This window comes from Hyperolius riggenbachi, chromosome 1 (genome assembly GCF_040937935.1).
Source record: "Hyperolius riggenbachi isolate aHypRig1 chromosome 1, aHypRig1.pri, whole genome shotgun sequence".
Classification (NCBI taxonomy): Eukaryota; Metazoa; Chordata; class Amphibia; order Anura; family Hyperoliidae; genus Hyperolius; species Hyperolius riggenbachi.
Genome location: NC_090646.1, coordinates 526209773 through 526234247, shown reverse-complemented (window position 1 = coordinate 526234247; position 24475 = coordinate 526209773). Strand labels below are relative to the sequence as shown.

The 24475-nt window shown below is 43.6% G+C and overlaps 1 protein-coding gene across 1 annotated transcript in view; it reads right to left on the bottom strand.

Moving 5' to 3' along the window:
• The window catches only part of FBXW8 (F-box and WD repeat domain containing 8), a 144927-nt gene that overhangs the window by 36700 nt on the left and 83752 nt on the right, over positions 1-24475 (bottom strand). Inside the window, exons 6-7 of the mRNA XM_068246005.1 lie at positions 20663-20859; positions 15694-15903 (exon numbers count right to left, since the gene is read on the bottom strand). Coding sequence (XP_068102106.1) covers positions 15694-15903; positions 20663-20859 — 407 coding nt within the window. The remainder of the gene's footprint in view (positions 1-15693; positions 15904-20662; positions 20860-24475) is intronic.

Here is a 24475-nt window from a genome sequence, read left to right as displayed (position 1 = left end):
TTTAAAATGTAAATGTGTGTTGATTTTAATTTTTTTTTTACTTTTGGTTGTAGTATTACTTTTTGGCCACAAGATGGCGGCCATGAGTTTGCTTACATGACGTCACTCTAAGCGTAACGCACGCTTAAAACGACGCATGGGGGAGGTAACAGCCAGAAAAGGCGCAGCTTCCGAGCGAAGCTGTCGCTTTTTCAGCGGGGGAGAGGAATCCGTGATCGGGCACCATAGCCCGATTCACTGATTGCCTGGCTAACGAACCGCGGGCCGGGAACGCGCGTGCACGCGCGCGATCGGCCGCGGGAGCGCGCATGGTTCCTGGACGTAGTTTCTACGTCCAGGAACCAAAATAGGTTAAGTGATAAAGCTGCAATCACTTTCACTTTGCATGAAAAGTGAAAGTAAGATGCCGTGCTGCAAGTATGAGTAACATGCAGCAAAGGAAAAAAGTGCAAAAAGGAGAGAGGCTCGCCAGAGGATTACAAAGACTCCCAGCAGATGCCATCGCAATTCCAGGGCCAAAAAGCAACACAAGAGAGCCGGCACACACATCAGCAGCTTGTAGCAAGGGGCAGTCAGAAGCCATCAGACAGCCAGTGCACTGATGTCAGCTACTGCTTCTGTTGTCTGCGGGGAGTAAGTGTCCCATTAGTGGCCTGCCACACGCTGGAAGACGCCCGCTGTTCTGTTGGCTGTAGTCAGCTGGAGAGCCGGGACGAGAGCCAGTGAAGTTAGTGCCCAAGTCATCTTATGCTAGATATGGACGCCACACAGTGGAAGGAGGAAGCAGGATGCAGGACTTGGAGCCTGCAGCTGAATAGTGAGGGCCTCCACTGTGCCCTGCATATGCTTGTGGGCATACACCGGACGCACATTCTGACTATAAGACGCACCGACTACCCCTTTCCCCACCCACCACACACCGTTTTCGGGGAGAAAAATGTGCTTCTTATAGTCTGAAAACTAGGGTACGTTTGTCCCTCAAATCTGCGCACATTCTTCATTCAGAGTTTATTATTTATTCTTAAGGTAAGTACATACACCCAATTTTAAAACATAAACCTGGTACACACATCTAATTTTCATTGCCCAATGACACCAATTTTACCACTTGCCCACATCATTTTCTCTTGGTATTTACAATCTCACATGGAGGTGGTAAAATTGGATGTGCATACCAGGTTATACCTTCCATGAAGTATGAGCGTTTACCAACACAAGCTGTTCTTAGTATTCAAAATCTGTTAGCCCTCATACTACATAGAGGTGGTGAAATTGGTCAATTAAAATTGGATGTGTGTACACACCCTTACGTGGGATGGTCAATGAGAAACATTCTGAGATCATACAGGATTATGCAAATTTTAGATAAAATCTATGCAGCTAGAAAACGGAGCAATCAAATGCCACCTTGCCAAGGTGCCACTGGTCTGTTTTCAAGCTGCATACATTTACATACAAGATTTGCATAATACTGCATGAACTTGGAATGATTTACATCTCACTGTCCATTCCTAACACTTAAAGGGGCAGTTTAGTGAAAATTATTATTTTCCATTAATCACATATCAGTTATTTAATAAGGAGAGCATACGTTTCTCCATAGACCTTGTGCTAAAAAAAGTAGAGGATAACACTACTTCTGCTTTTTAAGACAGCTGAGCTGCATCATTAGCATACTAAGCGACGGACTTCACTGATAGTAGAAGACATTCCAGCTGATTTATAACGGCTGGCTCACTCACTACAGAGAGCCGTGCTGTTCTCACATGTAACTAAGTAAATAGATAAAACAGGCTGCTAAGTAACTAATTAGCAGCCCGTTTAATCTATTTACTTAGCTAGTTACATGTGAGAACAGCACGGCTCTCTGTAGTGAGTGAGCCAGCCGTTATAAATCAGCTGGAATGTCTTCTACTATCAGTGAAGTCCGTCGCTTAGTATGCTAATGATGCAGCTCAGTTGTCTTAAAAAGCAGAAGTAGTGTTATCTACTTTTTTTTTTAACACAAGGTCTATGGAGAAACGGATGCTCTCCTTATTAAATAACTGATATGTGATTAATGGAAAATAATATTTTTCACTAAACTACCCCTTTAAAGAGGAACTGCAGTAAAAATAACATAATACATTTTTTTTTAACAATATTCATTTACACATGATTTAGTCAGTGTTTGCTCATCGTAAAATCTTTCCTCTCTGATTTACATTGTGACATTTATCACTGGTGGTGACATCTTTAATGAGAGTTTTATGCACAGAAGAGATATTATTTGCTTGGCAGAACGAAAAAAAGCGGTTATAACCCACAATGCAACAAGGTTCACAGGCAGCGAACTGTCAGGACCATGGTCATGACATCACACTGTGGGAGGGGTTTCACTACAATAGCAGCAATACAGACCTCCCCGAGGATCTATTTAAAGGATACTCAAAGTGACAAGTGACATGATGAGATAGACATGGGTATGTACAGTGCCTAGCACACAAATAACTATGCTGAAATAGTTAAATATCAGGTATGTAAGTGGCTGACTCAGTCCTGACTCAGACAGGAAGTGACTACAGTGTGACTCTCACTCATAAGAAATTCCCCTTTTTATCTCTTTCTTGCTCTCAAAAGCCATTTTCTGCTAGGAAAGTGTTTTATAGTTGGAATTTCTTATCAGTGATGGTCACATTCACTTCCTTTCTTGGGCAGACAGAGCTGAAAAAAATTCTGCTGTGCCACAACACATCCGTCACTCCCCAACCTTTGATATCTTTAAACATGGCCTCAACACTCACTTTTTCAGTCAAGCGTATGTCAGTTCACCTGTTGACCTCTGGCCAAGTTGTACTTTTTAACAGATAACCTAAACCACACTGCGTCTAGGTAGGATTATATATACTACGTCCACCTCTTGTTTTCCCCCTATTCCTTTAGATTGTAAGCTTGCAAGGGCAGGGCTCTCTCTCACACCCTTTTTTGTTTGGATTTTGTTATACATTTATTCATATTAATTATATCACTGTTATTACCAATTCTATACTTTGTACCGATTCTGTATTTTGTACGCTGGTGTATACCATTGTTTGTATTATTATGCACCCCATGTTTGTTTCTTACTTTGTACAGTGCCACAAAATATGTTGCCGCTTTATAAATCAATGTTAATAAAAAAATAGTATGTAGCTCTGCTATACACCTGTATCGGCTTAGATATGCAGAGTAGGATTAAGGACTGATGATTTTTACTCTTCACTGACTAAACACAGCAGAATGCTTCCAAAATTGCTGGTAAATCTCTCAGTTCTACCAGATTGTCACTGTAGTCCAGCGTTTGTGACCACATCATGCTCATAAAAGTATTTTATTGTAGTGTAAATATCCTAACACTTAACACAAATAGGCTTGTGCAGCACTATTATGTTTATCGCAGTTTTTTAATGAAATCAAAATTTTGCTTTAAAAATGGGTACAAGGTAGTAAACATCAGTGAACACATTTTAGTATCTAAAGTGCTTTTGCATCACATCTACCTAGTATTAGTAAGATACTTTATTCCATATAATTAACTGCATCTAGAAATGCAACAAAAAAGTTTACGATACATGAATAATAGATGTTCAATTTAAAAAGCAGATTGCTCCAATCTGATGTAATCTTTGATACGGAGCCAAGGTGGCTATGGGGCCAATGTGAAGCAAGTATAAAATATTGGGCTGCTAACAATCACAAAATTGACTTCTTGTGCCATCCCAAAGGTGATGAGAAGTGGGCAACCATAAACTTTCCAATCCGCCGCACTTAGAGCGTGTTTGTGCACACAACATCATATCTCACGAGGGTGATAACCAGTGCTTTTATTGAGCAAGCGTAATGTCAGGATGCATTATTACCTTCTAAAAACCTGTGTTATAAATACAAAGCACTCTCTCTTGGCCTACCTAGACCTACTTCTCCTTACAGGTCAGGTTCTGCAAATTTATAAAACTAAAATAATTGCACTTACATCTAACCAGACAAAGTATAAACAAAAGCTCAAACTTTAAGAACTGTGCCCTAGTTTAGGCATAGCGTTCACATACATTTTATAGAACACTAGTAACCTAAGCCCATTTAAAAACGGCTCTAGACCACTCTCACAACCCCCTCCTGCAACTGCCACTGCCAGCCGCATGTCAGCGCACATGCCCGCCAGGCCTCCTAGCCCAGTCCTCCTCCAACGGCGGTCCGTGCTGCACATGTGCAGTAGCAAAAAAACACAGGGACAAAGGAGGATTGCTGGGACACAGGGGGATTATTGTATAGGATTATTTTAATTCTACAGTGCAAAATGTTGTAGTTCTTGCCCAATAAAAATAGAAAATTCATGCTGCGGCAACTGACAGCAGCTCATTTCCAGTGCCACACCCCACAAATACTTAGGTGGGGGGGACGTCCAAGAGAACACTTGCTGTAGGGGTGGAGGATGGGAAATCCCTATTAAGCATGCAGGAGACACAACCCCCACAACCTCCAGTACTGAGAATCTCCTATGAGGACCTGTCAGCTTTTTACTGCCTACTGCATGTGACAGTAACATAGGGAAAAGTAATATATAATGCATTTTAAATGTATATATTTTTGTTTAAAATGTATATTTTATATGCATGTATTTTTAATTTTACAATGTTTAGTGATAGTGATCCTATTGAAGGACACCTAAACAGAGAGGGATAAGGAGGCTGCCATATTTATTTCCCTTTAAACAATACCAGTTGCCTGGCAACCCTCCTGATCTTTTAATCTGCAGTAGTGTCTGAATCACACACCTGAAACCAGCCTGCAGCTAATTCAGTCAGATTTTAGTTGTAAACAACTGATTACCACCGCGGCGTAATATGTTGGCGCTTTATAAATACAACAAATCAAATAAAAATAATTACCATGCTTGTTCAGGGTCCATTGCAAGAGCGTTATGCTGGGAATGAACCAGTTTTTTGGGCAGATAGATGGCTCAATAGATAATTTCCGACAGGTCCGATCTGATTTTGATTTTTCTGATCATTTTTGTGATCGATTTTCTCATAAAAGTGAATGGAAATCAATCAGAAAATGATCAGACAATTGTTTGGAAAAATGATCGGAAAATCGACCGCCCAGTAAATCTGAAAAAAAATAATTGTGTATTCCCACCATTAGAGACAGAGGTTAAATTAAGCAGGACAACCAGGCAATCTGCATTGTTTAAAAGGAAATCAATATTGATTGATCAATATTTTCCTCTCACTTCAGGTGTCCCTTAATCATATAGATCATAACATATCCCTATACCACTTGCATTTTCCCCTTATCCTTGCTAGTTTAGGAAGACACTAAACATACTTTCTCATTGTGGCCAGTGGCTGAGGGTATGGCTGAGGGTATTATTACAACATGGTGAAATGTGGCAGGGGGTGGGTGGGGTTATGTGGGATGAGGCATGGATATTTGTGTGTGAAGGTAGGGATCGCCTGCCAATAAACCTAGTTCAGAGTTCTCCCAAGATTCTTTTTCCAGCCGGAGGGCATGAAAAAGTAGCCAGTTGGGGTGCAACTGGAGAATGCAGGGCCGGTGCTTCTCTGTGCCACTCTGCTTACTGCATAGGAGGAGGATGAGGAGAAGGAGGAGGTGAGCCGATGACAGCTTGGTGCTCACCAAAAAGGGGGCAGCACCGGGCTAAAAGAGCCTGGGGAGAACACTGTACTTAATATTCCTTATGTGAGAGAGGTGTGGATCAGGACAGCATGTATTCCAAGCAGGTGCAGGTGGACCCCTTGGAAAGGGAAGAGGGGTGTTGTGAATCCCAGAGTTGATCATCCATAGGTGAGTATGCAGCAAGAAGCACCTCGTCAGATTAGCTAGGGGTGATAAAGAAAATTACATTTGTGGAACTTTAAGCTGCACATAACCATGTACCAGGGCTGTGGAGTCAGTACAAAAATCATACAACTGAAATCACAGACTCAGACTCCAACTCCAGGTACCCAAAATTGCTCCATACAGTACTGTAGAATAAAATGTGTAAAATAAGGTTGTACAGTACAGTGATGTGAAGTGCACAGTGCGGTAAAACACTACAATAAACCCACTGCCTATCTGCAATCCATTATAGAACATTTAGATGACAGGTAAAGAGATTGGGCTTTCTGCTGTGAGTACTATTGCAACAAATGCTTCCTGGATAACACTCACAGCTAAACATCCTATTATGGATGGTATTATATGTATGAAATTTGCAGACTTCTTTAAAAGTCCTCTACTCTGCAATGCAGTCCACATCATAAAATTCCCCATGCTATCTTACAAGCATTACGAAGAACTGCTATAAACACAGCGGAAATCAAGATGACAACAAAAATGATGATGCATTAACGCACTGAGCAGAGATGTACGGTTATGCATCGCCCCTTACTTCAAACAATTTTACCAAAACACAAGATGTGTGTGGATATGTGAACTATCCAATCACGACGCTCCTTTCCCCTTCAGGGGGCACCGAGTAATTATCCTAAGAGGCACAACCTGATTGATTTGCAGGGTGATGTCAGCTGGGAGTGCGGTGCCAAGCACCAGTCCCTGCACCTAGCTCACTGCAGCCATCTGGATTACTTCATTTCTGTGGCTATGATTCGTTTACACAGTAATGATTAGCTTAACCCATTGCGTGTTATTCATTACAGCTTCTACTGTAATAAAATACTCTTCTTGGCAACAGGTTTCATCTCTGCTCGCTGTAAAAGGAGAACAAAGGCTATATATTGGATACAGTAGCGATATAGGGAAAGGAAGGCCGTATACACCATTGTAATAAGAAACACAGCTAGTATAATATTGCTTGTGACAAGGAGATCTTGTAGAGCTACAGTGGCAAGTATCCAAGAGCATCAAAACAACTACTGCTGCATGAAGACATTTATAAACACGATTGGCATTTCCACAACCAACAGTATTATTATTTTTTAGTATTTATATAGCGCTGACATCTTCCGCAGCTCTGTACAGAGTATATTGTCACTTAAATGGCCCTCAGAGCGGCTCACAATCTAATCCCTAGTAGTGTAATGTATGGATTGAAGTCTAGGGCCAATTTAGGGGAAGCCAATTAACTTACCTGTATGTTTTTGGTATATGGGAGAAAACCCACGCAGAGAACATACAAACTCTGTGTCGATAGTGCCCTGGCTGGGAGTTGAGCCAGGGAAGCAGGGCTGCAAGGTGAGAGTGCTAACCACTACGCCACTGTGCTGCCCTAGTAAATGTTTTTATATAAACGTGTGTAGGGGCATAGCAATATCACTGCTCTGCTCGGCCTGGTTTGTCCATAGCCTCCCCTTTTTTGCATGTTCTCATCACCACAGCACAAACTGTTATTGCTGACACACAAACTATCATGACAACCTAACTGAGGTGGTTCTGTTTTTATCTTTAAACGTGTCGAAGATGGTGGCCAAATAACTTTACCAACATTTGTGTTCTTTTTAAACCAGATGTAATAAAATTGTCTCTCTTGTTACTGCTAGACACAACTGCATTACTCCTTTAACTGCCCATTTAAGTCCCACTGGAGGTCCCTCTCCTCTTTCCAATATTTTATCAATTGGGATGCCCGAGATATATTTTAATACAAAAGTATTCTTGTAGATGCTTTATGCATCCTTTACGTGGCCTTGTTTTGTAAGCGTTATCTGTCCAATTGGCATTGGCATCTTCATTGCTATACAAATATGTCTCCAAACAGTACTGGCCTCTGCAAATACCAAACAAAAAACATTTATAGAAAGTACTAGGTACAATATGAACCTTCATGTAATAAAAAAAAAAATAACCAAAAAAACACAAAAACGAAATAGGCTATAAAGAAAACCTGAGGCGGGCATAAAAAACATTGGGATTTTACTTGCCTGGGGCTTTTTCCAGCACCCCCTCCCCATCTATTTGGTCACTTGTAGTCCTCTCGGTCCCATCTGTTGTGCTGCTGTCCCCCTCCAAAAGATTGCCAACTGCACATGTATAACCCCGGCTCCTCATTTTTACAATTGCATACATGCAGAATGCTCCAGGCCGCGGGAGTGCAATCTAGAAGTTGCACAGCCAGGGCCATGTACTGTAGCCGGCTACTATTTTAATTGGCAAGCTTTTAGAAGGGGACAGCAGCACAACCGAGGGGAAAGAAGGAAACCGAGGGACCTGATAGACTGCGGGGGCTGAAAGAAGCCCAGGTAAGTAAAACCCCCTCCCCGGTGTGGTACACACACCGCCTCCTAACTGCTCTACTACAGGAGTAAGCTTAGGTTTGGTGGGTTATCAGGGGATATAGCTACCATAATAAATACAGTACTAAGAAGTACAGAGTGCAAAAACAGGGCTCTGGGGGCTCTCTGTGGAATAATTTGTTAAAACAAGCACGTAAAAGTGTGTAGTAAGGGTTTACTGGGCAGAGTGTCATGTATAAGGATTAGCGAGCAGTTTTGTGAGATACCAAACTGTTCAAGTGGCAGAGAAAGTTAACTTACCCAGATGTTTGGCTCTTGCCATGGCGCTCCATCCTCTTGATGCTTCCTGTTTCATAGCAGAAGTTACAACTGTGAAACAGGAAGTATTGGGAGGATGGACAGCAGCAGCAAAAAGCCAACCTCTGGTTAAGCTAACACTACCGAAGCTCCCTTCACAGATTTTAACTGCTGCAGTTTTCATGTCTTGTAAAACTGTGTTTATTCATTCTTAAAGATAACTGTAGTAAGACAAATATGGAGGCTGCCATGTTTATTTCCTGTTAAACAATACCAGTTTCCTGGCAGCCCTGCTGATCTATTTGGCTGCAGTAATATCTGAACAAACACCAGAAACAAGCATGCAGCTAATGTCAGATCTGACAATAATGTCAGAAACACCTGATCTGCTGCATGCTTTTTCAGGGTCTATGGCTAAAAGTATTAGAGGCAGAAGATCAGCGGGATAGCCAGGCAACTGGTATTGCTTAACCACTTGAGGACCACAGTCTTTCTACCCCTTAAAGGGAACCAGAGATGAACGTTTCACACAAAATAAACATATCAGTCGATTGCTTATAAAGAATAAATGCTCTACCTGATAATTTCGCCGCTCTGGTGTGCCTTTTTTAGTGGTTTTTTTATCCATTATTGCTCCAGGAAAAATGAAATATGGCCGCCGGCTCATATCCCTTCTACTTCCGGGTTATGAGTTGTTCTGGATGTGCTGTCTAGGCTATATGAGACTAGGCTGCTATCTAGGCTATATGAGAAAGGCTGCAGCCTTTCATCTGTGTGCTTTCATTTTGGTATGATGTGCAGCTGCCTGTAGGAAGTGTCTCTCATAGGAATTAAACTGCAGTCATCATCAGTATCTATGTAGACAGAGTGCACACAGAGCACACAGATCATATTGCCACACGTGTCTGTTTCAGAGATTCTCTCTCAGCAGCAGCAGCCCCTCCCATGTCATCACAGCTCTCAGTATGCAAAGCAGGAAATCTGAGCAAGGAGGTGGCAGGCTTGGGCTTGAAAAGACTCCACAGAAGAGTGACTCAGCTCTAATGATCCCAGATCAAACCTAGACTGAGCCAGTCGGGGACTCTTATCACAGCTGATAATAGACTAATTAAGCAGATAAGAATGAAACTAAAAGCAGGGTAGATGTTTACTGTCATGTTCCCACTGATAAATGTAATAAAATACATGAGGGTGCTTCCTCTCTGGTTCTCTTTAAGGACCAGAGCCTTTTTTTTCCACTCAGACCACTGCAGATTTAACGGTTTATTGCTCGGTCATACAACCTACTATCTAAATGAATTTTCCTTCCTTTTCTTGTCACTAATACAGCTTTCTTTTGGTGCTATTTGATTGCTGCTGTGAGTTTTAGTTGTTATTATATTAATCAAAAAAGACATGAATTTTCTCAAAAAATGATTTTTTTTAACTTTCTGTGATAAAATTTGTCAAATAAAGTAAAATTTCTGTATACATTTTTGTCCAAATTTATTGTGCTACAGGTCTTTGATAAAAAAAAAAAATATTCAGTGTATATTTCTTGGTTTGGGTAAAAGTTATAGCGTTTACAAACTATGGTGCAAAAAGTGAATTTTCCCATTTGAAGCATCTCCGACTTTTCTGACCACCTGTCATGTTTCATGAGGTGCTAAAATTCCAGGATAGTATAAATACCCCCCAAATGACCCAATTTTTGACAGAAGACACCCCAAAGTATTCACTGAGAGGCATGGTGAGTTCATAGAAGATTTTATTTTTTGTCACAAGTTAGCGGAAAATGACACTTAGACAAAAAAAAAAAAAAAAAAAGTTGCAATTTCTGCTAACTTGTTACAAAAAAAAAAAATGAAATCTGCCATGGACTCACCATGCCCCTCTCTAAATACTTGAAGTGTCTACTTTCCAAAATGGGGTCATTTGTGGGGTGTTTACTGTCCTGGCATTTTGGGGAATGCTAAATTTTAAGCACCCCTGTAAAGCCTAAAGGTGCTCATTCGACTTTGGGCCCCTTAGCGCAGTTAGGCTGCAAAAAAGTGCCACACGTGGTATTGCCGTACTCAGGAGAAGTAGTATAATGTGTTTTGGGGTGTATTTTTACACATACCCATGCTGGGTGGGAGAAAGATATCTCTGTAAATGGACAATTGTGTGTAAAAAAAAACAAACAAAAAATTGTCATTTACAGAGATATTTCTCCCACCCAGCATGGGTATGTGTAAAAATACACCCCAAAACACATTATACTACTTCTCCTGAGTACGGCGATACCACATGTGACACTTTTTTGCAGCCTAGGTGCGCTAAGGGGCCCAACGTTTTATTCACGGGTCATTTGAGGCATTTGGTTTCTAGACTACTCACGGTTTAGGGCCCCTAAAATGCCAGGGCAGTATAGGAACCCCACAAGTGACCCATTTTAGAAAGAAAACACCCCAAGGTATTCCGTTAGGTGTATGGTGAGTTCATAGCAGTGGCGTAGCAATGGGGATAGCCGCCATAGCGTTGCTACGGGGCCCCGCGGCAGCGCTACGTCACAGGGGGCCCGCAGCTGCCCGAGAGGACTTTTTTTTTTGTTTTGTTTAATTTTTTTTTGTTTCGCCGGGCCCCCTCCCTCACCTCAGTGCCCCCCCCCCCCCTCCTTTTATCAGCGGCGGGAGGTGAGTCATATACAGAAGGCTCCGGCGGGGGTAAGCAGCCACTAGAGGTTCAGCTGCTTCCGGGCTACGGTGTCCCCACTGTATTGCTGCTCGCACCACTTCCTGGTCTATTGCGAGCAGCAATACAGTGGGGACACCGTAGCCCGGAGGCAGCTGAACCTCTAGTGGCTGATTACTCCGACGGAGCCTTCTGTATATGACGCACCTCCCGCCGCTGATAAAAGGAGGAAGGACCCCAGGTGAGGCAGCTACCTCCCCTCCCGCACGGCTACCTAACTGCCCACCCTCCCACCCGGCTGCTACCTAACTGCCCACCCTCCCACCCGGCTGCTACCTAACTAAGGGCTACCTAACTGCCCACCACCTAACTGCCCACCCGGCTACCTAACTGAGGGCTACCTAACTGCCCACCCACCCACCCGGCTACCTAACTGCCCACCCGGCTACCTAACTGCCCACTACCTAACTGCCCACCCGGCTACCTAACTGAGGGCTACCTAACTGCCCACCCACCCTGCTACCTAACTGCCCACCCACCCGGCTACCTAACTGCCCACCTGGCTACCTAACTGCCCACCCTCCCACCTGGCTACCTAACTGCCCACCCGGCTACCTAACTGCCCACCCAGCTACCTAGCTGCCCACCCGGCTACCTAACTGCCCACTACCTAACTATCCACCCTCCCACCAGGCTACCTAACTGCTCACCCTCCCACCTGGCTACCTAACTGCCCACCCTGCCACCTAACTGCCTACCCTGCCACCCAGCTACCTAACTGCCCACCCAGCTACCTAGCTGCCCACCTGGCTACCTATCTGCCTACCCTGCCACCCAGCTACCTAACTGCCCACCCGGCTACCTAACTGCCCACCCTGCCACCTGGCTACCTAACTTCCCACCGGCTACCTAACTGCCCACCTTTCTACCTAACTTCCCACCCGGCTACCTAACTGCCCACCTTTCTACCTAACTTCCCACCCGGCTACCTAACTGCCCACCCGTCTACCTATCTGCCTACCCTCCCACTCGTCTACCTATCTCCCTACCCTCCCACCCAGCTACCTAACTGCCTACCCAGTGCATTGCCTGCACCGCAAATAGTGTGCCAGCCTGCCCAACCACCCTCCCTCCAGGTAATTAATGTTAGCCCACTATAGACCTAACTACATATACTGCATTTTGTGGGGAAATCTGGCGACAATCTGATTGCATTTTGTGGGGAAATCTGGCGACAATCTGATTGCAATTTGTGGGGAAATCTGCCAACAATCTGGTTGCATTTTGTGGGGAAATCTGCCGCCAATCTGGTTGCATATTGTGTGGAAATCTGCCGACAATCTGGTTGCATATTGTGTGGAAATCTGCCGACAATCTGGTTGCATATTGTGTGGAAATCTGCCGACAATCTGGTTGCATATTGTGTGGAAATCTGCTGACAATCTAGTTGCATATTGTGTGGAAATCTGCCTACAATCTGGTTGCATATTGTGTGGAAATCTGCCGACAATCTGGTTGCATATTGTGTGGAAATCTGCCGACAATCTGGTTGCATATTGTGTGGAAATCTGCCGACAATCTGGTTGCATATTGTAGGGAAATCTGCCGACAATCTGGTTGCATTTTGTGGGGAAATCAGATTGCCCCACAAAATGTTTGGGTGGGAGGTCCGAGGTCTGTGGGGTTGGAAGGTCGAGGGGGGGGGCATAATTTTTTTTTTGCTATGGGGCCCAGTCATTTCTAGCTACGCCCCTGGTTCATAGAAGATTTTATTTTTTGTCACAAGTTAGTGGAAAATGACACTTTGTGAAAAAAAACCCAATAAAAATCAATTTCCGCTAACTTTTGACAAAAAATAAAATCTTCTATGAACTCATCATACACCTAACAGAATACCTTGGGGTGTCTTTTTCTAAAATGGGGTCACTTGTGGGGTTCCTATACTGTCCTGGCATTTTAGGGGCCAAAAACTGCGAGGAGTAGTCTGGAAACCAAATGCCTCAAAATGACTGCTCAGGGGTAGAATCATCTGCAAACTGATGACAGGTGGTCTATGAGGGGCGAATTTTGTGGAACCAGTCATAAGCAGGGTGGCCTCTTAGATGACAGGTTGTATTGGGCCTGATCTGATGGATAGGAGTGCGAGGGGGGTGACAGGAGGTGATTGATGGGTGTCTCAGGGGGTGATTAGAGGGGAAAATAGATGCAATCAGTGCACTGGGGAGGTGATCGAAAGGAGGTCTGAGGGTTTGGCCGAGTGATCAGGAGCCCACATGGGGCAAATTAGGGCCTGATCTGATGAGTAGGTGTGCTAGGGGGTGACAGGTGGTGATTGGTGTCTCAAGGTGTGATTAGAGGGGGGGAATAGATGCAAGCAATGCACTGGCAAGGTGATCAGGGCTGGGGTCTGAGGGCATTCTGAGGGTGTGGGCGGGTGATTGGGTGCCCTAAGGGCAGATAGGGGTCTGATCTGATTGGTAGCAGTGGCAGGTGGTGACAGGGGGTGATTGATGGGTGATCAGTGGGTGATTAGATGGCAGAACAGATGTAAACAATGCACTTTGGAGGTGATCTGAGGGTGAGTTTGCGGGCGATCTGATGGTGTGGGTGATCAGATGCCTGTAAGAGGCAGGTTAGGGTCGGATCTGATGGGTGGCAGTGCACTGAAAGTGTGTGTGTGTGTGTGTGTGTGTGTGTGTGTGGGGGGGGGGGGGGTGATCAGAGCCCCCAGGGGGCAGTGTTAGTGACAGGGGGTGATTAATGGATGATTACAGGGGAGGATAGATGTATACAGTACACAGGGGGGGGGGGTGTCTGTGGAAGATCTGAGGGTGTGTGTGGGGGGGGGGGCGATCAGGAGCCCCCAGGGGGCAGTGTTAGTGACAGGGGGTGATTGACGGGTGATTAGTGGGGAGAATAGATGTAAACAGTACACGGGGGGGGGGGGAGGGGGTCTGGGGAGGATCTGAGGGTTTTTGGGGGGTGATCAAAGCCCCCAGGGGGCAGTGTTAGTGACAGGGGGTGATTGATGGGTGATTTACAGGTGATTGACCGGTGATTAGTGGAGAAAAAAGATGTAAACAGTACACGGGGGGGGGGGGGGGGTCTGGGGAGGATCTGAGGGTGTGTGGGGGGGGGGTGATCAGGAGACCCCAGAGGGCAGATTAGGACCTATTAAGAAAATTAGCGCTGTCAGATAGTGACAGGGAGTGATTGATGGGTGTTTAGGGGGGTGATTGGGTGCAAACAGGGGTCTGGGGGGTGGGCAGAGGGGGGGGGTCTAAGGTGTGCAGTGGGCGATCAGAGGGCGGGGGGGGGCAGATCAGTGTGCTTGGGTGCGACTTACGGTGGCTGCAGCCTGCCCTGGTGGTCCCTCGTTCACTGGGACCACCAGGGCAGGAGGCAGCCTGTATAATACACTTTGTATACATTACAAAGTGTATTATACACTTTGTATGCGGCGATCGAGTATTTACATCCCGCCGGCGCTTACTACCGGCCGGCGGGATGACGTCGCGGGTGGGCGGAGCCTGTTGCCAGGGCCCGCGTGCGTCACCAGTGACGTGATCGCTGCCCCGCAGAGCCGAAAGGAGCCGCCGCCGAATGGCGTATTGCGGTCCTTTCGGCATCCACTTTGCCGCCGCCCATCGGCTGTGGGCAGTCGGCAAGTGGTTAATAGTAAATAATTATGGCATCCTCCATATCCCTTTAATTACAGTTGTGCTTTAAAGAGACTCCGTAACAAAAATTGCATCCTGTTTTTTATCATCCTACAAGTTCCAAAAGCTATTCTAATGTGTTCTGGCTTACTGCAGCACGTTCTACTATCACCATCTCTGTAATAAATCAACTTATCTCTCTCTTGTCAGACTTGTCAGCCTGTGTCTGGAAGGCTGCCAAGTTCTTCAGTGTTGTGGTTCTGTGATGCATCTCCCCCCTCCAGGCCCCTCTCTGCACACTGCTGTGTGTTATTTAGATTAGTGCAGCTTCTCTCTGCTCTATTATCTTTTACAAGCTGGATAAATCCTCCTCTGAGCTGGCTGGGCTTTCACATACTGAGGAATTACATACAGGCAGAGCTGTCTGCACTCTGCAGGAAGAAACAGCCTGACACTTCAGTGGAAGATAGCTGCAGGGGGAAAGAAACACAGAAATGATCTCTTGAGATTCAAAAGGAAGGGTGTATACAGCCTGCTTGTGTATGGATGTATTTTCTATGTGTGGACATACTGTACATCAACCTACTTCCTGTTTTGGTGGCCATTTTGTTTGTTTATAAACAAACTTTTTAAAACTGTTTTTAACCACTTTTAATGCGGCGACTAGCTGCGAAATTGTGACAGAGGGTAATAGGAGATGTCCCCTAACGCACTGGTATGTTTACTTTTGTGCGATTTTAACAATACAGATTCTCTTTAAGCTTGAAGTAAATTGGTATTATTTAAGACTGCAAGTTTGCCCATTTAAGGAAACTGAAATGCTAAACAATGGCATCTAGAATCAGCTGAATAAAAAGTTACCTCTATACCTTATTTCCATTGCTGGAAAACCAACCATAACTCTTGACTCCAAATGCTGCTTGATTAAGGGAGACATCCAAGCTGGTGACTGTGTGACCATAGGTGCAGTGCAATATCTTCTCAGGGATCTTCGGCTTTAAAAGATATACAATTTCCTCAGCAGCAGCAACAGCAATAGGGCATCCTTCAGAGTCATGAATCAAGTGAAGGAAATTGACCTGTAAAATGTAAAAGTGCATAAGACCGCCATAGAAAAGATAAGAAAGCACTGCCAATTAAGTGCATGAATATACATAAACTATGAAGGAATACCAAGCTCTGTGTAAGACACTTCAGATTTCCTGACAAAGATAATACATCTATGTTAAGCTGAAAAAATAAAAGCATGGCATAACCCACAGGAATGTGGCAAAAGCTATACTAAAAACTAGATCTGTGATCTAATCCACTTATTCTGACTCCGTAATGTCCCCGAATTGAGGTCTAAAAACAAAACATTCTATAGTGTATACATACCTCTGAACAAATCAAATTTCCTTGCAGTAATTGAAAAATTGCTCAAATGTAAATTAATGTAAATTAATGTAAATCATTGTTCCTAGATATGAACTTGTCTTATATTTTTCTCTAAGCAGAATTTCATCTTCAGGTTTCTAGATATGAACTTTTCTTATATTTTACTCAATGCAGATTTTTTTTTTTTAACCAATTCGCTTTAAGGAGAAATTATCTCATCAGGGAAAAACACTTTTTTTATAGTCTATGATAATTTTAGGTTTACATTGTGTGTACTTTTTAAACTAACACTGCAAAACTAGCATAAATACATTTATGATTACCAAAGTCAATACATTTATCAAAGCCTTTTAAAACAACCAAAAACGATTTTAGTATTCTGAGATAATGATCTGGATTTCAACTTAAAAGTACAGGAATAAAACCAGAAAAAATAAATAAATAAAAATAAAGGTATGTAGGGTCTTCTCCAATTCCCATTCTGGCTAGGACAAAGCAACTAGCAATAGCCTGAAGCATGTTACAGTTATCTTTTACATAATTCAGTAGAAATAATAGTACCCAAGCATAAAATATAATTGAACTCATAAGTGCCTTTTAAAAGATAACTGACATTGATGTCTGTATACAGTGACAGCTTTGAAAATGAATTTTGATTTTGAAGAACCTGTCAAGAAAAACAAAAACAAAACAAACCTCTCCTGCTGAAGTGACACAAAAACCAAAACAAACTATTTTATTTATGTCCCACCACTGTAAATCAAGGTCTATATGAATGTTCCAAGTGAAGTAATCCATCAGCCATATTTACCAAGTCTTGACCGGAAAGCTCATAGACAACCCATCTGACCTGCTGCTTCCCTGGGAGCCGTGCCATTAGCAGGTTTTAAGCTCCCACTGCAGCATACCATTGGTCCATTCATCTGGTGCTTTCTATTGGCCCACAGGTCTTGAGTAGAGAAGGTCAGCAATATAGTAGTTCCATTTTGTATGCAGTTTGTAATCAACAGGAAGTGGATTTGATTGGTTCAGTTCAAAGTTGCATACGTTTGCATTGCAATATGCATGCAATCCAGAATTTTAAATAGATCATTGACCATCTCTAGTGGAAAGATTCTGTTGGAAATGCAAACATGCCGAGGTTGCCAGTCAGTGCTACGGAGGGAAAACTAAGCAGCTGGCAGGTCGTTGAAAGACTTTCTAATTAAAAAAGTCTACAAAGAGAATTACAGTGGTTGGTCAGCTGCATACTCTACATTGCCGTGGATCACAACAGGGGACATTAATAAAACTTAATTTCTGCTTTGTTCCAACTTTTCATTCCAGGATTTCACATATTTTTACTATTGTGAAAATGGGTAAGTTGTTCCGATCTACCCCTGTACTCAATCCCCTGGGAAGGTACGGATATCTGGAGGGCCGTTCACACTTAGGGGTGGGGGGGGTGTTCCACTTTTTTCAAGCGCAGGTGATTTTTAAAATCGCCCACCAAAGGCTTGTGCAATAAAACTATGAGAAGGTTCATATCAGAGCAGTTCGTCTGCTGTGCATTCACCAAAGCGGTGCCTGTACCATTTTTGAGGCGTTTTTGCTATAATGGAATGTATAGGAAAAATGCAAAATGCTCACAAAATCGCTTTGTGCAGCGATTGTGTGAACGTTTTTAACTTGCGTCAGGGAGTAAATTACATTACAGATGGGTAGAGGCTCGGTTCAGACTGATTGTATATACTTTAGGAGTGGTGGTTGAGAATAGACAATGGGATGGAAGATATCTGAAAGTTTACATGTGTGTATGGGAAGAGATTTGATAATTGAGCATATTTAGTCAATATAGGATGCCATAATAAAGTTTATTCACGCAACCATCAAACCATGATGGCATTACCCCGTGCTGACAAGCTCCCCATACCAGGTATGCATCTGAGTTTGGGAAAACCCCCCCAAAAAAATAAAAAAAAAGGGAGTGAATTACAAAACTGCTCTGAGAAAGTGCTTAGAAAAGTGCTTTTTACAAAAACGCAGCGCGCAGTGGAGCGCCGGGAGGGGCAAGAAAAACAGCGCACAAAAACGCAAAACACTTGCATTTTTAGGTGTGAATGGGGCCTTACAGGGAATTTGAGGTGAGAGGGATATGGAGGCTGACATGTTTGTTTCCTTTTAAATAATGCTGATCGCCTGGCTATCCTGCGGATCCTCTGCATCTAATACTTTAAGCCATAGATACTAAAAAGGCATGCAGATCAGATGTCTATGACAAATCTGACAATATTTGCTGCATGCTTGTTTCAGGTGTGTGATTTTGATACTACTGACCAGAGATATCAGCAGGACTGCCAGGCAACTGGTATTGTTTAAAAGGAAAAAAATATGGGAGCCTCCATAGGACTCACACCTTGTGTTCCTTTTAAGGTACCCAGCAACATATGGATTTTCCCATGATTCCCTGCAGATTTGATTCATCTGTTGGAAATCAATTCCCCCAAAATGTTAGAACAAACGAATTTCAATCAATTTTGTGGAAAAAAAAAAAATGTGGTCAACAATATCAATCCGACACGGCGGAAAACCTAGGTCGTTTGGGGAACAGGGCAGGAGTGATGGTCGATGTATAGGCCATAGCTTTGCACTGCATGAATCAGTGCAACGCTGCAGTTTGATCAATTTTCAAATTGATTTTCCTGCTGGAATCTATTGAAAATGGACGTGCTGTTTGTGGAGGAAATTAATTCCTTTCTTAAATTGATTTCTATCAGAGAGGAATCAATCGTTTTGCCACATCAGCTGTAAATCTATAGATGCATAGCTAGCTTTAGAGGAATTTCAGATCCCAGAAAACACACATAAATCCAGGCACATCACCACAAGTGAGGACATTTAAATAAGTTATTAGGGAGGTGCCAAAGGGGGTGTGGCCAGCAAAATTGCAAAAGACAGTCAACTCTTTGCACACTCGCATTTCAATAGATTCCAGCAGCACCTCTCTAATAACTTATTTAAATGTCTTTACTTGAGGCGATGTGCCTGGATTTATGTGTTGTCTGATGGCCATGGGATCTATTCTGCTTAGCTCATGTCCTCTCCCCACTGGGTGCTGGTCCACCTTGCTTATAAATCAATTCACTATTTCCATCTATTAAATAACTAAAAAGACTGCTAATTAGGCAATCCAAAAGTTCATAATCAATCTTATTTTTTTTTCTAGCATTATATCGATCCCCATGTCCCCCAGCTCTTACTTTTTTCCCCTCTTCTTTTCATCTCTGATTGTCTGCATCCGTGGGCATCCCCCCTCCTCCCCTCAGGCTCCTACAGGATGAAGACAATCCTAATGTAATTTCCTCCCTTACTCCTCTATAGCAATCCCCCCTTGGTATCCTCTCTCCTCCCCGCAGAATTAAGAGTGCAGCGGGGAGGAATAAAGTCAGCGCACACCGACTCACCTACTCACCTACTCATGGTCCCAAGCGCTGGAGTTCCTGTCTATACTCTCTGCACTCTCACCGGTGGTATAGATAAGAACTCCAGCAGCTGGAACCAGGATGAGGCGAGTCTGTGTACGCTGCCTTTATTCCTCCCAGCTGCACTCTGTAATGCTGCAGGGAGTAGGGGATCCCGCAGGGAGGAGGGGGCATGCCACAAGGAAGTAAGGAAGGAAATGACATCAGGATTGGCGTCATCCTGTGGGAGCCAAGATGGCCCGTGTCTAGGAACAGAATTCTCTTTTTTTACTATATGATTTTCAGTGAAATCAAAACGTGGACCGGGCAATACATCTGTTATGTAAGTAGACCAAGTAGTTATCTATTGACATATGGTTTGTTTTTCCTGGCATAGTATGGCTATCAGTTCTTTAACACTGCCATTTCCCTAGTCAAATCACATGACTGTCCATCTCACTTCCCGTCAGCTAAGATATTAAAGCGGAACTGAAAGGTAAAAAAAAATTGTTTCACTTACCTGGGGCTTCTGCCAGCCCCTCGCAGCCTTCCTGTCCCGCCTGTTCCTCAATGTAGTTTTGGCCCGCAATAGCCGTCCTGCGCCAAAAGCGCAGGACGCTATAGCGGGCTGGAATGCAAGGAAAGCTACGCGTGGCCTGGGGCACAGTTGCCGCTTTGACCGAACTGAAAGTAGTTGGTGGCGGGAGAACGGAGGATCATGGAGGACTATCGCGCGACAAGAAGGTTGCAAGGGGCTGGCAGAAGCCCCAGGTAAGTGAAACACTTTTTTTTAACCTCTCACTTCCGCTTTAACTCCAGTCAGCACTGCAGCTGTAGCTCAGCAGTTCCTTCCTGCAGTGTGTACTAAAGTTACTTGAAACAGTTTCTTGTAAGCTAAAAACAGGAAATAGACATGATATGTGTTAACAAGTGTCTCTATGATTTTCTGTACAGGAAAAATTATGCTGGGGAAAAAGATCTCCATTGTTTTTAAAAGGAACACGGCATTATAAAAACTCACCAATTTCAGTGTGTGGAAAGTGCAGCTACTTTGCCAATATCCTCTTTCATCGGGACTCTCCACTTTAATTTCAAAACTGGATGCTGTTGCTATGGCAGCTGTCTCTGAGCACAAAGAAAGTGCCTGGATTTTTTGATTGTGTTGATAGTGATGGATAGGTTCCTGCCCAGCTAGAAGACTCCAGACATCAACAGTACCTGTAAATACAAAGGATGTGAGGCACTGAACAGAGATAATAAAGATTTACAGGGTTAGAAATCTTACTCCACATTTTTTTTTACTATACAAAAAGACAGCAAAATAGAGTGGAAGATCGCTCTCCCCTAACAGAGTGGAGCTTATTTGTTCTTTCAGTGTTTGTGTAGTATTTCTATGTGCGCTCTGGGTTCTTCCCATGTCCCAAAAACATACGGTACATACTAAGAGGTTAACTAGCTCCCCAGAGAAACGGGCCCAAGACTATGGCAGTGGTAGCAGATTAGCACCAAGATGCGCAAGCACGCGCACATGTACACACAACCAGGGTAGCTTTCTGAGCAGACTAAGTGACTGCAATTCTCCTTTGCTGTATATGCTATAAATGAAAGGTACTGTATCTCAATATAAATGTGGAGATAATCATTACAGTAGATTCAGTCTTTGTGCAGACTAAACGTACCCCGGGTGTATGAGAGTGCAATGGTAAGAACATGAACATGGGCTTGATTTAGTAAGGTATCATTAGGGATCTCAGAGGATTCCCAGTGGACATACCCCATCACATTTTTTTTGCTTAGCTGCTCCCAAGGTTTTATATTTAGGTTAGGTCACTTGCCCGGAGGTTTGCCTCACCGTGGCGCAAGTGTCTAGTATAATATACTTTGCATGCAAACCATATTGGAAGCTAAAGTTCCTCCTAGTTTAATAAATGTTAGCACTTGTCTTGGATGCAGAGCATGCATTTTTCATTCTGGCAGAGGCGGTGTATGCCTGTGCGATTAACCATTCAATTGCAACGTGTTTAGGGATGCGCAGCCTTTCCCCCCACCTTTCCGTAACTATGTAACTGTCAGGTTAGCTGCTTCCAGCCCCTCCTCCTGAGTTTCTTGTTTGCATGATAAGCAGTAGCAGATTTGCATATGATTTGCATCTGAATTGAATGCGAAGTGTGCAGAAAATCTATTTAGGTACTGCACACTGAGCTGGTGGTCATTTCAGATGCAGCCTTAGTGGTATGCGCTGGCGTTCTCCCTGCTGTTCAACCAAATGTAAGTTACACTTTTTTTAGCTTAGCTGCTCCCAAGCTTTTAAATTTAAGTTAGGTCACTCGTCCGGAGGTTTGCCTCAACGTGGCGCAAGTGTCTAGTATAATATACTTTGCATGCAAACCATATTGGAAGCTAAAGTTCCTCCTAGTTTAATAAATGTTAGCACTTGTCTTGGATGCAGAGCATGCATTTTTCAGTCTAGCAGAGGTGGTGTATGCCTGTGTGATTAACCATTCAATTGCAACATGTGTTTAGGGATGCGCAACCTTTCCCCCCACCTTTCCTTAACTTTGTAACTATGTAACTGTCAGGTTAGCTGCACCCAGCCCCTCCTCCTGAGTTTCCTGTTTGCATGATAAGTAGTAGCAGATTTGCATATTATTTGCATCTGAATTGAATGCAAAGTGTGCAGAAAATCTATTTAGGTGCTGCACACTGAGCTGGTGGTCATTTCAGATGCAGCCTTAGTGGTATGCATTGGCGTTTTCCTCGCTATACCCCATCAGTGATCTAGCAAACCTGGATTAAATCTAATTAAAAGTTTTCTGCTATGAAATGTTCATAACTTACAGCTCTCCTTTGCACAATACCACATCATAATGGTTGATGGGAGGTTTGTTAATTGTTTTTTTTTGTAGCTGGAGTTACATGCAGCGGCTGTAAAAGTGGCCATTAACCACTTCTCTACCACAGGTTTTTTCCCCTTCAAAAGCACTTCCCATTCACTCGGTAATAACTTTATCACTAATTATCACACTGAAATGATCTATATATTTTTTGCGGGAAAAACTAGGTTTTCTTTGGGCAGTACTTTATGCTAAAAATTATATTATTTTATATGCATTTGACAGGGAAGAAGAAGAAAAAAATAAATAAAAATTGCCCATTTGTCCCGGTTATTACAATGTTTAAATTGTGTCCCTAGTAACAAAATATGGCGATAATTTATTTTGGGTTAGGGGTGAAGGAGTTTCAAAAATAAAGAAATTTTTTTTAATTTTTCTATGAAGTGAATAATGGTGTATTTGGAAGTAGTTTTACTTTTTAGCCACAAGTTGATGCTATACATACTCAGTTTTCTAAAAATAGAAAACAGAACCAAATATTTACATGTGTTTATAGGGGTTTGTAAACAAGGACGTAGAAAAGCGTGGCAGAAGTTGCTAAGTGGCTAACGATACAATTGTCCGGATGATTAGATCATAATATCGATCGTTTGTTCAAGGCCACAAAGAAGGAAAACAAGTCGCTCAGACTAATGGGATTATTGTATATACTCGCATATAAGCCGACCCTTATATAAGCCGACCCCCCCAACTTTTACCTGAAAAAACAGGGGAAAATGATTGACCCCCATATAAGTCGGGGGTAGGAAATGCTGGCCGCCTTATTCCCCTAGTGTGTCCCAGTATAGCTAGTAAAGTGCCCAGTATGGGTAGGTAGTGCCCCAGTAAAGCTAGTATAGTGCCCAGTATAGCTAGTATAGTGCTCAGTTTAGCTAGTATAGTGCTCAGTATAGCTAGTATAGTGCCCCAGTTTAGCTAGTATAGTGCTCAGTATAGCTAGTATAGTGCTCAGTATAGCTAGTATAGTGCCCCAGTTTAGCTAGTATAGTGCTTAGTATAGCTAGTATAGTGCTCAGTATAGCTAGTATAGTGCTCAGTATAGCTAGTATAGTGCCCCAGTTTAGCTAGTATAGTGCTCAGTATAGCTAGTATAGTGCCCCAGTTTAGCTAGTATAGTGCTCAGTATAGCTAGTATAGTGCCCCAGTTTAGCTAGTATAGTGCTCAGTATAGCTAGTATAGTGCTCAGTATAGCTAGTATAGTGCCCCAGTTTAACTAGTATAGTGCTCAGTATAGCTAGTATAGTGCCCCAGTTTAGCTAGTATAGTGCTCAGTATAGCTAGTATAGTGCCCCAGTTTAGCTAGTATAGTGCTCAGTATAGCTAGTATGGTGCCCCAGTTTAGCTAGTATAGTGCTCAGTATAGCTAGTAAAGTGCTCAGTATAGCTAGTATAGTGCTCAGTATAGCTAGTATAGTGCCCAGTATAGCTAGTATAGTGCCCCAGTTTAGCTAGTATAGTGCTCCGCATAGCTAGTATAGTGCTCAGTATAGCTAGTATAGTGCCCCAGTTTAGCTAGTATAGTGCTCAGTATAGCTAGTATAGTGCCCAGTGTAGTGCCCTGCTCCGCACGCTCCCTCCCTCCGCGGCCGCTGCTATTACCTGCTTTAGGCAGCGGCTGCTTCCTAATCCGGGTTCCCCTCTTCATCCTGCGGACTCCGTAACTGTATCACAGCAGCGCGCCCGGCGCTGCTGCTGTGACGATGCAGGGGCCAGGAAAGAGCGGTTCCCCTGGTAACGGCGATGCGCCGTTACCAGGGGAACCGCTCTTTCCTGCCCCCTGCATCGTCACAGCAGCAGCGCCGGGCGCGCTGCTGTGATACAGTTACGGAGTCCGCAGGATGAAGAGGGGAACCCGGATTAGGAAGCGGCCGCTGAAGCAGGTAATTTAGCAGCAGCGGCGGCGGCCGCGGAGGGAGGGAGGGGGCGGGCGGGGGGCGCA